The following is a 14,501-nucleotide window of genomic DNA, read 5'->3' on the forward strand; positions in this document are numbered from 1 at the left end:
CGGATGAAAAAAGAGGAAAAAGCGGACTTGATCCAGGAACCGAGCGAAATTTGTGCTGATGTAAGGAACTATGGGAGAAATCGGGGAGCGCAGATACGACTGCAGAGAGGAAGCGTGTTGATGCAGATGGAGTAGGACGCGAGGGAGATATCTTCATTTATAAAAGGTCGAATGCATTCTGTGATGTAGGGGAGCGGAGAAACGAGCCGATCGGCCTTGGTGTAGGAGTCGTTGCCATTCATGTTGTTTTGAATGATGAGCTCATTGTCGGATCCGAAATAGAGCTCGATTTTGTGAAAAGAAACGTTGTGCAGAAAGGAGAGAAGAGATTCTTTCACCAATGCAAAGGGCGAGGAGATGAATACGACCGCTTTTTGATCCTGCTTCCGTTCCATTTTCAACGGATTCGGAAGGAATACGTTGGGAACGAGACTTGTTGACGTGGTAAGGACTTGCTCGTGCGATACTATTTGATTCACTCTCAAAAATAAAGATATACCGAAATGTTCAAATTTGTAGATTGGTTCTCCTTCCGATGCCAAAATCGATGAAAGATACGAACATTTGGAAAATACCTAGCACTATCAAACAGAAAGTTAAACCTCACAGTCATAAATTGCTCGTCTGCAAAGACTGAAGCATGGAGGAACAAACCATCATCTGCCAGTCTTGTGAATATCCTATCCGTTAGAGTACCACAGTGGAATCAACTTTTTGGTAACATCAATAATATCCATTTCCAACAAACACAACTATCGAATCTGGCAACAATACTTCTGACAGAACGTTCTCTCTGGAGGCTCATACACTGGTTGAGCCACTTCGCGCGTCTCTCCGTCCTCATTCCCCTCCGAATCCATCTCGATCGATCGAACGATCGGCTTTCTATTTTGCTGCTTCTAGAAATCAAATTCTTCCCCTCCAATTCTCCACATCCACCTCATTTACGAGCTGCTCAAAAGTGGTATTGATGTCAAAGAGGAACTTCGGATCTATCTCCGCTCCGTAATACTGTTCCAGTATTCCCTTCAACTGTGCCCGCTTCAACGAGTCCAAACTCATCATTTCCAGCGAGTCTGTTCGGTAATGATTAAGCATCCCATTTTCTTTCTCTCTCTCCTTTCAAGGATATCGTTACGGTATACGACATAATCCCGCACAAATAGCAAATATCTTCCAACAAGCAGCTCTCCAGCTCCTCTCCGTGCAATGCACACTACATTCGACACTCCCTTCGATCCGAACCGTATCTTTTTTATCCAGCTGCGACGGAAGATTCACATCGTCATCATTATGCGGCATTCGCGTCGACTCCGCGATCGTCGGCAGAATATCGACGGAATTCCCCGCGGAATCGGGCTTGCTCTTTTCGAACTCGAGCGGCTGAATGGATTCGGCGAAGGTTTCCTTGTGCAGCACGCGCAGCCGATCGTGGAGAAACTCCTCGCGACAGCGCGAGCGACTAATCTTCCCGCTGGTGGTTTTGGGGATGGATTTGGGGGCGATGACGAGGATTTCTTTGGGCGAAAGCCCGTTGGATTGGCTGATGAGGGAGGCGAGCTCTTTGCAGAGGCGCGAATATTCGTCGGTGGAGTAACTTCCTTCGCGGAATTCCACGACGACGATGAGGGATTCTTCCTCGTTCCCTGCGATCTGAGAGTGAAGGAGGGAGGAAGCAGAGACGGAGAAGGCGGCGATGGAGCCTTGCTTGACTTGAGGGAGCGCGTGGCAGGCGTATTCGATGTCTTGCGGGTAGTGGTTCTTCCCGCGGATGATGATGAGATCTTTGGATCGCCCGCAGATGTAGAGTTCGTGATCGTGGTGTGAAGGAAATCAATGAGATGAAATGGTTCTTGGTATTGGTGTAACTAGTATGAGTGTGTTGAAGTTGTTTATTATTGTTTTATTGTTGTGTTATAGTAATTTCGATTCAATCACTCTCATTCAATGCTTTGGGATATGTGAATAAAACCAAGATCGCCCGTTTCTAAATAGTTCCTCTTGTCGTCTCCTTCGACTCGCTTCTATTCATTCAATTCACGCTCCATTTCCACTTCAAACGACTCCGTTCGATCGGGATAATAGCCCTTCGCTAGCGACGTCGACGCCACATAAATCTCCCCCACGCGGTCTTCCTACCATGGAACCCCGTTTCTCCATTTACCCCCACGTCCTTTCCCTCCCTCACGATGCGAATCGTTGTCTCCGGATTCTTCCTCACATCTCCACAACTAAACAACTCAATAATATTCTTCGCGTCCAGTTCTCCGTTCACCACTCTCCATTCTATCCATCATTCTCTCTTTCCTCTTCTCCTACCCGCATCGTTCTCTTCCAAAACGCCCCGCACTTCGATCTCGTCTTTCTCCAGCAACTCCCGATCCACCGCCAGCGCGCGATGGCCGCCGTCGCACACATACACGCAGCTCTCCGCCAGGCCGTAGCCCCCTGTGATCGCATGCGGCGAGAGCTTGAACGGCGCCAGGACGGACCGAAAGCGACGAACGACGTCCACGGAGATGGGCTCCGCGGCATCGAAGATGTGCTGAATGGACGAGAGATCGAGATTGGCGGGCTGGTGCGTCGCGAGGCGGCGAAGAAGCAGCGCGTACGCGAAATTGGGGCCTTGGAGATGCGTCGCGCGGTACTGCGAAGCGAGCTGCAGCCAGAGAATGGGTGAGAGGATGAACGCAAGGGGAGAGAAGTACACGCCGCTTCCTCCGCAGTAGAGAAGCGAGAGAACGGAGCCGATGAGCCCCATATCGTGGTATTGGGGAAGCCAACTGGCGACGACGGCGGTGCTGTCCGCGTTGAGAGCACGGAGAATGATGTGGATGTTGGCGACGAGAGAGGCGATGGTGATCATGACGCCTTTGGGGAGCGATGTGCTGCCCGAAGTGTACTGGAGGAAGCAGAGATGGTCGCCGGCGAAGTGGAGAGCGGGCTCGTCTGGCATGAAAGCAAGAGAAAGAGAGAAAACCGGAGGGAACGTCGGGGAGGGAAGACGTTTCCAGAATCGGGCTGAGATTGATCCATTCCAAGTCCGGCCATTGGACGCCCGACGCGGTGAAGAGGGCTTTCATGTCGGTGACGCGCTTGATCTTCATGTACTCGCTGCAGTGGAGAGAAAAACGAAAAGGAAACTTGTCACATAACGCGACTTTGGCTTGACAGTTTTGCTGGATTCCAGAAAAGAGCTGCACGTTCTTTTTGATTTCTTTGGGATCTGGTTGTGATGAAGTCAGAGATATAATATTCATACTTGGAGGATAGACCGGGACGGCTACAAGTCCGGCTCGAATGCATCCCAAGAATGTCAGGATGAAATCAATACACGGAAGAAACACGAGGAAGATGCAAGATCCTTCGGTAAGACTACGTTGAAATTCGGTAACTGCCATACTGGTATTTCTCCCTTAATTCTACAGAAATGAGATATGTTTGTCTGTTTAATTCCTATATCTGATAGGGACGTAAAATAGGCTACATCGTATGTTCTGGAGGCAATCACCTTTCCCTTACCATCGCAATATCGCAGTGCAATCTACGTGTTACGAAGAAACAGAAATGCTGCTTTCTGCGGCGTTTCGGCTGCCCACTTACGAAGTCGGTGAATAAGGGTTTCTAATTCCTTACTTTCTTCCTTTTCCATTTTTCGAATAGGTAGAAAAAGAACAGGTGTACAGACACTCTTCAAATAAAAACAAATGAATAACATCCCTTCTAGAGATTGCTATGAAATCCTTGGAGTCGAGCCAGATGCAACGTTTGTGTTGCTGCCACGGTATTATTTGCAGAGTTGACCAAATTAAGAAGGCCTATAGAAAACTCGCCCTGAAATGGCATCCCGGTAATTTGCAGTGTCTGAAAATAAGAAATAGACAAAAATCCAGATAACATTGAAGAAGCAAAAATACAATTCCAGGCAATTAGTCGCTCATGGGAAGTATGCATTGCTCTTCACTTCGATAATCTATAGATTCTTTCGGACCCGCAAGAGCGCGCTTGGTACGATGATCACCGAGAAATGATTATTAAGTAGTTTTCGTATTCCCTATCGATTCTATAGTGGAGGTAATGGCGAGCCCTTAGATGCAGACGATTTCTGTTCTTTTATGATGCCCTTCTTCTCTCCTGTTATCTTTTCTGGATATGGAGATGGTGCGAATGGTTTTTATTCCGTGTACAGTGGCGTATTCAACGACATCACGAGGTTTGAAAAGTACTGTTTTGCAATGCCAATTGATCTGAAAGGAAAATCAACAACTCTATTAATCTCCCTCCGTTTGGCAACTCGTCGACCTCTCTCGAAGACGTACTCCAATTCTACAACGTGTGGACAGTGTTCACCACGATTCGCACATTCGCGTCTGTCTGCCAATACGACACGCGCGAAGCTCCAAATCGCTTCGTCCGCCGCGCCATGGAGAAGAAGAACAGCAAGAGCCGCGACGACGCTCGCCGCCAATACAACCAAACCGTGCAGCGCCTCGTCGATTTGGTGAAACGCTTCGATCCGCGCTACAAAGCAGCGAAAGAAGAGCGAGCGAAGGAGCAGGCGCGCATGGAGGAAGAGCGAAGGAAGCGGCAAGAGGAGGAGAAGCGGAAGCGCGAAGAGGATCTGCGGCAGAACATGGAGGCGCGTTTAACGCAGGTAGAGAGCGAGAAAAAAGTTGGAAGTAGACGGAACAAGTGCAGAGCATTTTCACGTTCGATGATCTCGCGGAGGCGGAAGAGAGAGAGAAGGAGGGAGAGGACGATCTGTTTGAGTGTGTGGCGTGTCGGAAGGTGTTCAAGTCGGAAACGGCGCTGTTGAATCATAAGAATATCCTGAGTGTGACGAGTTGGATCCTTCATGGCAGAGAGTCGAAAGCACGCGATGGCCGTGAAGAAGCTGCGAGAGGAAATGATGGAGGACGATCAGTTCATGCAGAATATCGAGAACGAGAATCGCGCAGAGTCTGCAGAGAACACGCCGGAGGATTGGAGAGAGAATAGTGCAAAAGACGAAGCGAGTGAAGCTTCGAAGACGCCAGAAACAGTGGAGACGGCAACAGAAACGACGCAAACGACGCAAACGATGCCAGAAGAGGAGGAGACGGCGGAAAAGAGCGTGGAATCCACGCCTCAGGAGAAGAAGGGAAAGAAGAATAAGCGGCAGAAGCGACGCGTGATCGACTCGAAGGAGGAAACGCCGATCGAGCCGATCGAGGTCGCGGCGTCGGAGGACGGCGAGATGTCGGTGCTGGACATCATCGAGCAGATGAACAGCCAGAACATGCGAGGCCGCAAGGCGAAGAATATAAAAGACGACGACTTCGAGCCGAAGAAGAAGGGAAAGAAGGGAAAGAAGAAGTAGAAGTAGAAGTAGAAGTAGAAGCAGCTACAGAGACATGCAGAGTCATAGGATACGTATAATCAATCACACCACATCATCGAGTTTGATCTGAACAAACACATCAAATCCACCTTTCAAACCATACTACTGCATTCGTACTGTTCTTACTTCTTGGTGGAAACACCCACAGACTTGCCGAAGCGGCCAGTGGTCTTGGTGTGCTGTCCACGCACCTTCAGGTTCCAGTAGTGGCGCAGACCACGGTTGGCTCTATGTATCACCATCCCCAATCGCTTTTCTACCTCATCTTCTTCAGACGGTTCAGATCCTCACGGAGATTGGCCTGGAGGTTGTTGGAGACCACCTGACGGTACTTTCCGGTCTCAACGTCCTTCTGTCTGTTCAGGAACCACTCGGGGATATCGAACTGGAGAGGAGTGCTGATCACAGCAATGAGCTTCTCAATCTCATCGTTCGACAGCTCTCCGGCACTAATCGATCAGCATATGCAAACAAACGCTCTACCGTCTCGAAATATCGATCTCGGCCTTCTTGCAGACAGCCATGGCGAAACGACGACCAATACCCTTGATAGAGGTCAAGGCGTAGACGATCTTCTGCTTTCCATCAATGTTAGTGTTCAGAACACGAAGAATGTGCTGGAACTCTCCCTGGTTAACAAGCGACTACAAAATGCGTTAGAATACAGGTTCATAGACAGAACAATCCGCTCCGCACTCCACCTACCATCTTGAAAGGTGATTCGGAATAATCTAGTGAAACAAGCCATCCATCTCAATAGACGAATCCCGCGGGAATTCCATGATTATGCCAATACCATCATTATTTGCTTTCGCCGGAGCGAGATTGTCAGGGGACAAATACGCTTGACTATAAAAGCCATCTGTGCAATTGCGAAGGGAATGGAAATGATCCCGATATCCATTCCCCTCCGAGTTTGCGTACAAACAAACAGTACAAGCAACGAAGTTAGAAAAGTACATAAATTGTATAAACAACCTAATTCAAAAAATGGTACAGCAAGCTCGTGATTTTAATTCAAACTCCAAATTATTCGAGTAAAAAGTCTACAAATAAGCCAGGAAAACGAACTTCCGACCTGATCGAGTAATTGTCCTTCCTCGTCATTAAAATGTACTCTCCGCTCCGTTCTTTGCCTAATTAGTTTAACAGTCGAACGCTCTTCTCTGCAGATATTAACCGTATTCACACATATTACTCTTTTAGTGGATACAATTTATACGAACTATAATCTCCCAGTTCGACTTCGTCGATGTTTGGTGCCTTCTTGGTTACGCTAGAACTCTATCGATTATTAGCAATAGTTTCAAACGATTACCATAACAATCTACGAGAGAGAGGCAAGATTAGCTAGATAATAATTAAAATGTACATTCAGGGAGTTTCAAGAATCACAATGGTATTTCTTGCTTCTTATTTCAAAAGAATCTTTCGGTTTACTAGGTTTCACTGATTTGGTTATTCGATATTGTGTCTCTAGAAGTACATTTTGGATCGTTCACACAGATTCTCTTTCGAACTATTGCTGGAAATGGGCGATTTTTATGCTCTATAAAACGTATCAATGAACATTCTTTCACAAATGCCAGAATAGTGCAAAGTGAAATGAGATTTCGATGAAACTCCCCTTGTGGAATGGTGCCAAATCACCTAATTCTGAAGGTAGAAACATGGATTCATGGATCATATCCTCGCTAGGGAGCATGAAGTGGGACGTGAAGGACTTCTCTCCCTATTTTGTAGTAACAGCACCCTTTGGTCATTACATTGCATTCGTTCCGAAAGACGATAACGAGTCACGAAACCTCACTATTTACGACGGGTGCGGGAAAATCTTGGTTGAGGATGTTCTTTCTCCTTCATATCATGTGGTTGCTGCTCACTGGCTGATTGACCAGCGACTATGCGTATTTTTGGATGATTGCCGTGCATTGGTATATACAGTAACGAGTGATCCTCGTCGAATGATTGAATTGATGACTGAAGAGGAAATCGAATCCGGAATAAAGATAAAGGAGGCATATACTTATGGTTTGACTTGTTGCCTCATTACGACGACGAATGACATTTATTTTGTTTCTGAAATCATCGAGACGATAGCGCGGAAGGCCCCAAGTCTTCCGGAGAGTGTTCGGTAGAGCGTTTATTTTGGATATGATCTGTAGAGAATCCGAGATTAAAGTCCTGGGAATGCTTCCGGATACGTGTATCAGCTCCCGAAACACAAGCGTCGTCGTATCGGTCCTCTCGGGTCCTTTCAAGGGCGTGCTTTTCGTGGTGTGTGACAATAGTAGCGACACGCGCATTTTAGTCGTCCGATTTCGTAATGTTTGCTCATGATCAGGAGCCGATGACCGACTCCCTCAGCGAGTTTGCGCTCCACCCTCTCCACGCTTTGTCGGCGTATTGCAGCGAGAAGCAGCTGATGGTCTATGACAACGACTGCAAATACAATCTCTTCAAATGCTCCTTCGTGACGCAGGAAGAGAAGCAACTCAGTCCGCCTCACTCTCCCATCGACGGCCCCGCCCCCTCCACTCCTTCGCTCTCCTCCGTTCCCTCCGAATCCTCTCTGTTTTGTTGCATCTTCCATTCCACCCAGGGAGCTCCGCATCACCAAGCAGTTGTCTCGATTGGGTCTCCGCGTCCCTTCCTCCCTCAACCTCCGCACCCAATCCGACCGCGGCTCTCCTCCCGAGCCTCTCTCTCCCGCCTCCCCCGCACCTCCTGCGGATCTACCTGCATCGCCTGTATCGCCTACTGAAGTGCCTGCTGAAGTGCCTGCATCACCGGAAACTCCCGCGATCTCTGAAACCGCCGAAACGCCTGTGGAACTCCCAACGATTCCTCATCGCGTGTATGGCTTGTATTGGCTGAACGACAACTCGGTGGCTGTGGTGCTCTCCGACCGATTTGACGCTTCCAAATGCCGCATTCTCGCTGTATGTTCGGCTCACTCGCCTCACGCCAAGCTCACCATCCACGGAGGATTTGATTGGCTGTCGCTGGACGTGCCGCCGAGCTGTTGCGTCTTCCAACAAGTCCGAGAACGCAGCGACTCTCACCGCTAGGAAGTGGACGGGCTGCGAATTATCACGCCTTCGTCGGTCCTGCTGCTTCGCCAGAACCACTCGCGCGCGCTGATCATCCCGTCGCATCTGCAGCTCGCGAAGCGCTATTCGCTCTACCCCGACTTCTTCATCCACATCTACGACGAGTTCCAGAAAGGAAACGAATCGGTCACGCAGGAATACGCGGAAATCCCTGCCGATATGTTCATCGCCGTCATTCAGCAGCTCCTCTCTGTTCGGGTTTTTGCTCTCTTCTATGCGCTAGTACTGCGAGTGGGACAACTTCAGTCCTCAAAACCCCGAGCTTCTCTCCGCGCTAAAGCTCGCCATCCGCTTGCTGCCCAAGCAGTCGCAGATCCATTCCCTGTGCAACGCGCTGTACTTCACCTGCTGCAACGTGAAGGTCCTCAACAATCTCCGGCTGGTTGCTTCTGCGTCTCGTTTTGAGTGTAGGAAGGAATGCCGATGACCATGGAGGAGTTCCGGAATCTCTCCTTCCCCGTGGTGATTTCGCGGCTGCTGCTGCAGAACAAGCACTTGGTGGCGCTGAGCATCTGCGATGTCTACAACTCGCACAGCAACAAGCAGTATCAGCAAGAGAAGGACAACTATTTCGACGAGTTCCGCGGAATCATCGCGATGGACTGGGCCACAAAGAAGGTGTGAACGGGTTTTTGTCTGAACCGAAGATCCAAAACTCCACAGAGAATTCAGAGCAGCTCGCCACGATGGTGTTTACCAACATTCTGAAGGTCGGTCGCGTTCCGATCATCCCCATCATTCTCAACATCTACGACATTCGCCCCGATCTCGCGATTTCGCTGCTGCTTCTCGAGCCCAACGACAGCTTAGCGATCGCTTGCCTTCTCAAGATCGAAGAATACCACGAAGTGGAGCTTGTAATGTGGGTTCAGCGTGTAGGCGCTGCGTCGAGCGGACGAAACGCGCGATCCAGAGCTCGTCTTCGCAGTGATCCGCTTCGCAGGCGATCAGTCGATGGTGAATGAATGGAATTGAGGCATAGCATGGCGAGTCGCGAAGAATGGTTCGATTTGATCTGCGAGAGCGAAACGGCGGTGGATTTGTTCCTCGATTACTACACGGAAGTGGAGTTCTACGATCTGGTGATCGAGTTCTACAACCACACAGCGCGGTATCGCGACGAGTTCTATCAGCTGCTGTACAACGCGGTGTACGACGTGGACTCGCTGAATAAGAACTCGATGTTTGAATTGGACGAAGTCGAGAAGGTCGAGGCGAAAATGTTCGATCTCCAGCGATGCGTCGATCTGCTTCTTCCCGGCGTAAACGACTTCGAAGTCTCGGTTTGCTTCGTTTCCGCGCATTGACGCATAGTGCATCAAGAACCAAATGACTTTATACAAGGTCCAGACGCAGCTGTCAACCTCGATTCTCAACTATTCCCTTTATAACACGATCACAAACCTTCTCGCGCGTCGCCATGAAGACAGCGATCGGCATGCCGCCTAGTACGATCCTTTCTCTTCCCCGCTCTCACCTCCAGTCTCAAGCAGCAATACGCCATCACGGACGTTCGGTACGATATTCTGAAGATCTACGGACTGGCGAAGGTGGGAAGTTGGGAGGAGATTCGTCACATCTACGCGGCGCGCAAGAACATCGTGCCCATCGAGGTTCGTTCGCTGCCTCATTGTTGATTCTAGTGCTTCTTGCAAGTCGTGCTGGGGAAGAAGGCGTACAACGAGGGAGATTACTATCTGAAGGTGATGAATGTGAAGGATTCGCCGGCACTCGCGCTGCATTATGCCTTGTTGCTGAAGTAGGGATCATTGGAGGGGTCGATCGTAGTCAATGGACGCTGGCGACGCAGTTGGCGGTGCAGCTTAACGATTATAGCAGTATTATTATTATTATGGACAGTGTGGGAAATGATGTGCCTGGAATTCGAGTAGGACTGTGGCATTGTGCTAATTTCTAGATGGAGTTGTTCAATTATATTCGGAACAGCGGATACGAGCGAGAAAGTCCCTTCGTGAACGATGTCAAGTTCCATCCAGTGCTGAAGGCTAAAAAGTCGTTTGCTAGCGGAATCCTTGCGGCCTTCACTAGTTCCGATAGCTCTGCCGCAGTGGTTGCCGATGAGAATGCACCGGATTCGCAAACTGCACAGCCAGCACCTGCTACGCAGACATCCACCGCAGGTGGTTTGTTTAACAAGTTAAAGAAACAAGTAACATTGAAGTTGTAATAACGTTGTTTGATGGATAAGCGAATTGACAGTCCTGTAAGCAATTCATTCCAGGCGTGAGAGCTACAAACGGGAGAGTTACCACGAATTCTCCAATTCACTCCAAGTCTGGTCCCTTTGGCAAACGAACGCTTGCTCATTCATGATCATTTTGAATAAACCACCCTGCCGCCAACTTGCACCGTTGCTGAAATCGATAACGGCTACAACAACAATTTCAAGTAGGTAGGATAATCAGAACACATAGAGTTCACAATATTATGAGCCTTTCAATTGCAGAAAGGGAGTGATATTCTAACTCTCTGATGTCATAGGGAGTTACATTCATATGGCTTCCAACCAGCCCATGATTATCAAGGTCCTTTGACCATTGAACAGATCACTGTACATGTGCTCAGGGGGGATCATTTTCTCATTCTTTTTTATTTCTTCTATTTAGTATGAGCAACAAGAACAGTATCGCATATACCCTGAGACCTTATATCGCTGGTGGCTCGGGTGCTATCTTCTCTTCCATTTGTATTCATCCGATTGACTTGGTGAAAGTCCGACTTCAGGTGGCTAACACTGCTGCTGAAGGCCGCATTAGCGGCATGGCTATTGCCAAGAGCGTAGTTCGAAACGAGGGTGTGAGGGGACTTTTTTCTGGTTTGTCCGCAGCTATTGCCAGACAGGCCGTATATGGAACTGCTAAGATTGGTCTTCACGATAGCTTCTCTCAGAAGTTGAAGGTGTTGAACCATGGTAATCCCATTCCTTTCTATCAAAAGACACTCTCGGCAATGAGTGCCGGTGCTATTGCTGCAGTCATTGGAAACCCTTTTGATCTCGCTTTGGTTCGAATGCAGGCAGATGGTTGTGCCCCTGAAGCCCAACGTCGTGGCTACAAGAATGTCCTGCATGCCGTTTACCGAATCGCGAAGGAGGAAGGTCTGAAGACACTTTGGAGAGGATCTGTTCCTATGATTTGCAGAGCAGTGGCTATGAACACTGGTATGCTGGCTTCCTATGATCAATTCAAGGAAGTTTTACTTCCTTATACTGGACCTGGTATGTCCAATAATCTGTGGGCTAGTGCTTTCACCAGTTTCATTTGTTCGTTTACTGCTCTTCCTTTTGACATGATGAAGACGAAGTTGATGAATATGCACATGAATCCTGTGACTGGAGAATATCCCTACAAGAACATTCTGGACTGCGGTATCAAGATTGTCAAGCAGGGAGGATTCTTTTCGCTGTGGAGAGGCTACTGGACTTTCTATGTCCGAACAGCTCCTCATTCTATGATTACTCTCTTGGCTAAGGATGCGTTCACTTCACTATACAATAGAGCCTTCTTGAGTTAAGATTTGGGTAGTAGTTAGAACATCGGTTTAATTGGGTCTTTGTTAAGTGGCTTGCCACTTATTTTTTTTGTATTTCTTTAGTGTTTTATATGGCTTCTTTGTTAGAGGAAACGACAACAAATCAATCACTAAATTCAATTGAGTCACTATCGCTGCTTGAAGATTCTTGGAATACGCGCATTCGTCGCTGCATCAAGACACTTTGATCGTTGTCGCTACGATTATAAAGGAGAAGAGTAATAGGGAGATACTTGTTGGACGCGTCATTGCCGTCATTGATGTGCTTCAGTTTTGCCTTGTTGAAAGTTTGGATTTCACGGAGAAAATCTCTATATGGAAGCATTTCGATCCAACAATACTTAGGAGCACTAATCTTTCGGTTTTCGGTCTCAGAGAGAACAGGTGTGTCACTCGGGGGTGGAGGAGGCGCCTTTGCCTCCTTCTTATTGATAGGAACAGAAGACATTGGAGGTGGTGGCGGCTTTTTGCTTACTGGAAGTGGAGGAGGAATGGATGAAGTGGGTATATTCTGTGAAGGCGGAAGGGGAGGAGGAGGAACTGAAGCAGAAGAAGAAGAAGTAGTAGTATTAGTAGTAGTTTTAGTAGATGGCTTGCTGGTATTTGATTTCATTTGACTCACTGGCTCTTTGTTCTTCTTGTTCTTCATCTTCTTTTCTTCTTCAGATTGCTGGTTTATCTCTGATTGCGTCTTCCGCTGCGGAATTTTCGGTGGGGGAGGAAGTGGAGGTAGCGTTTGATTGGGTATCGGAGGAGGCACTTTGGAAGTGGTCATTGGAGGAGGCACTTTGGAAGTGGTCATGGGAGGAGGCGCAGAACCACTCGGAACAAAGGAAGGCGGGATCGGCTTTTCCTTGGTTGCCTTTGTCTGTGTCAAACTTTTGGAAGGAAGCGGAGGAACTGCGGGAGGAATGAAGGGAGGAGGAGCGTTTTTTGGCTGATGTGCTGGCTGGGCTGGAATGGAGGGAGAAACTCCAGGAGAGGGGAGAGGCGCCGGGGGAACGGCTCGAGGAGTGCGTGACACATCGATCGATTGAGGCTCTCTGGAAGAAGCGGATTCTCGACTGGTAAAAAAAGAAAAGATTCCAGAGCGGCGACGAGGCCTCGCTGGATCCTATGGATTATTTGTGTGTGTGTTTGTTGGGAAACCTTGGTGGAATCTTCGCTGTACTGAGTTTGAGAGTAGCTGTAGCTCTGCGACGTTTTGAGAATGTGCGAGAGAGAGTGAGACACATATTTGAAAAAGCGGTTTGAATGCTTTTCACTCGAAAACAGAATTCCAACAACCAGATGCTCCGATTCAAAACTATGAAACACGGAAGTGAGCATCTGGTAGTTGCATTGAGTCGGGAGTTGGCACTCAAAAAGAACAGTGGAAACGGGCTATGGAAAACTTCGGACAAACCACAAACGTTGTCAAACTCATAGAGGCGGAGAAACGTGGCACCTGTGTGTGTATTCAGAATAACCGCCGCAATTCCAACGATTCCAAGGTCTCTCCAATCTTGTTCGGGAGGAGATTTCTTATATACAGCAAAGACCTTGGCTACTCCACATTGTAGGCAGTTGCAATCCTCTGGCAGAAGCCGTTGCACCTCCTTTGACATCCATTTATTCTTCATGATAATACTCTAAATTGCGTGGAAAACGAAAGTGATACTTTTCAAAGTCTTCGCTGAGTGAGACTTGTTTTAAAATACTACACAACTAGCACTATTTATTCATCAGCCTACTTTTGCTTTGTGCGAATTGAATCCCCCTCGTCCTTATCATCCTATTTAATTAAACGCGATACACTTTCCGGTCAATGATAACTCGAAATTCACCACTAAAATACTGCAATAGTGTGTCACAGTGAACTGCAAGAAAGCCACTTGAAAAGCAGCACTCGACAATGAAAATAGGGATTCGGCACTCATTGTTGCAACAAACAGACGAGCTATTATTATTATTATACGTAAGCACTATTTGTGCAGGTAGGAATATATTGGGTAGAATTATCCATTGCATTAATAAACGTTTGCTGTCCATATTGCACAGGCTGCATTCCCTGCTGCATCGGACTCATCGCTCTCCGATCCATTCCCATGGGTTGATACATCGTCTGCGGCACGGCCATCCCATTCCTCTGCTGCATCACATACTGCATCTGCCCATTCATCCCAGTCGAAACATACCGATTTCCCATCATATTCATAGGAGGCGTCGTAATCGGCGATTGCGACGCTACACCTCACAACCCCTCGATTTCGCTACGATACGCATAAACGCGACTCTGCTCCGCGAAATTCACCGCGCGGTGCATCGCCTGCATCGGAGGAGGCGACGCTCCGTACCGCGTCGGCTCTTCCACGATTGTCACGGGCGTTTCTTTCTTCCGCTTCGCCTCATTTCCCGCCAAAATTTGGTACCCGACGTTTTGGCTGAGTCCCCGCGGAAGACGCTGTCGATGTTTT

At 48.2% G+C, this 14,501-nt stretch overlaps 5 protein-coding genes; 3 read left to right on the forward strand and 2 right to left on the reverse strand.

Moving 5' to 3' along the window:
- Window positions 1-2,293: 2,293 nt before the first annotated feature.
- On the reverse strand, window positions 2,294-3,401 carry GSBLH_T00001028001 (uncharacterized protein; the record flags this gene model as incomplete). Its single annotated transcript, XM_013039347.1, has 2 exons — window positions 2,294-2,949; window positions 2,981-3,401. The coding sequence occupies 2 exons, from the start codon at window positions 3,399-3,401 to the stop codon at window positions 2,294-2,296; spliced, it is 1,077 nt and encodes a 358-aa protein (XP_012894801.1).
- Window positions 3,402-3,707: 306 nt separating this feature from the next.
- Window positions 3,708-5,435, forward strand: GSBLH_T00001029001 (uncharacterized protein; the record flags this gene model as incomplete). XM_013039348.1 has 7 exons in its annotated part: window positions 3,708-3,766; window positions 3,798-3,850; window positions 3,882-3,946; window positions 3,980-4,038; window positions 4,070-4,222; window positions 4,255-4,654; window positions 4,684-5,435. 7 exons carry the CDS (start codon window positions 3,708-3,710, stop codon window positions 4,996-4,998), a joined length of 1,104 nt encoding a protein of 367 aa, XP_012894802.1. The 3' UTR covers window positions 4,999-5,435.
- A 26-nt stretch (window positions 5,436-5,461) lies between these two features.
- Window positions 5,462-6,025, reverse strand: GSBLH_T00001030001 (uncharacterized protein). XM_013039349.1 has 3 exons: window positions 5,864-6,025; window positions 5,641-5,829; window positions 5,462-5,608 (listed from the first exon to the last, which is right to left on the reverse strand). The coding sequence occupies exons 1-3, from the start codon at window positions 5,902-5,904 to the stop codon at window positions 5,503-5,505; spliced, it is 336 nt and encodes a 111-aa protein (XP_012894803.1). The 5' UTR covers window positions 5,905-6,025; the 3' UTR covers window positions 5,462-5,502.
- A 2,281-nt stretch (window positions 6,026-8,306) lies between these two features.
- On the forward strand, window positions 8,307-10,979 carry GSBLH_T00006181001 (uncharacterized protein; the record flags this gene model as incomplete). The annotated part of the gene is given in 15 exon segments (XM_013039350.1): window positions 8,307-8,326; window positions 8,353-8,404; window positions 8,452-8,685; window positions 8,717-8,875; window positions 8,905-9,111; window positions 9,141-9,355; window positions 9,373-9,420; window positions 9,476-9,776; window positions 9,808-9,941; window positions 9,977-10,106; window positions 10,137-10,252; window positions 10,282-10,381; window positions 10,412-10,677; window positions 10,736-10,906; window positions 10,961-10,979. 15 exon segments carry the CDS (start codon window positions 8,307-8,309, stop codon window positions 10,977-10,979), a joined length of 2,172 nt encoding a protein of 723 aa, XP_012894804.1.
- Window positions 10,980-11,121: 142 nt separating this feature from the next.
- On the forward strand, window positions 11,122-13,175 carry GSBLH_T00001031001 (2-oxoglutarate/malate carrier protein; the record flags this gene model as incomplete). XM_013039351.1 has 1 exon in its annotated part: window positions 11,122-13,175. One exon carries the CDS (start codon window positions 11,122-11,124, stop codon window positions 12,025-12,027), a length of 906 nt encoding a protein of 301 aa, XP_012894805.1. The 3' UTR covers window positions 12,028-13,175.
- Window positions 13,176-14,501: the final 1,326 nt, after the last annotated feature.

Source organism: Blastocystis hominis (assembly GCF_000151665.1).
Source record: "Blastocystis hominis, Singapore isolate B (sub-type 7) whole genome shotgun sequence assembly, scaffold_1".
In the NCBI taxonomy this organism is placed as follows: domain Eukaryota; class Bigyra; order Opalinata; family Blastocystidae; genus Blastocystis; species Blastocystis hominis.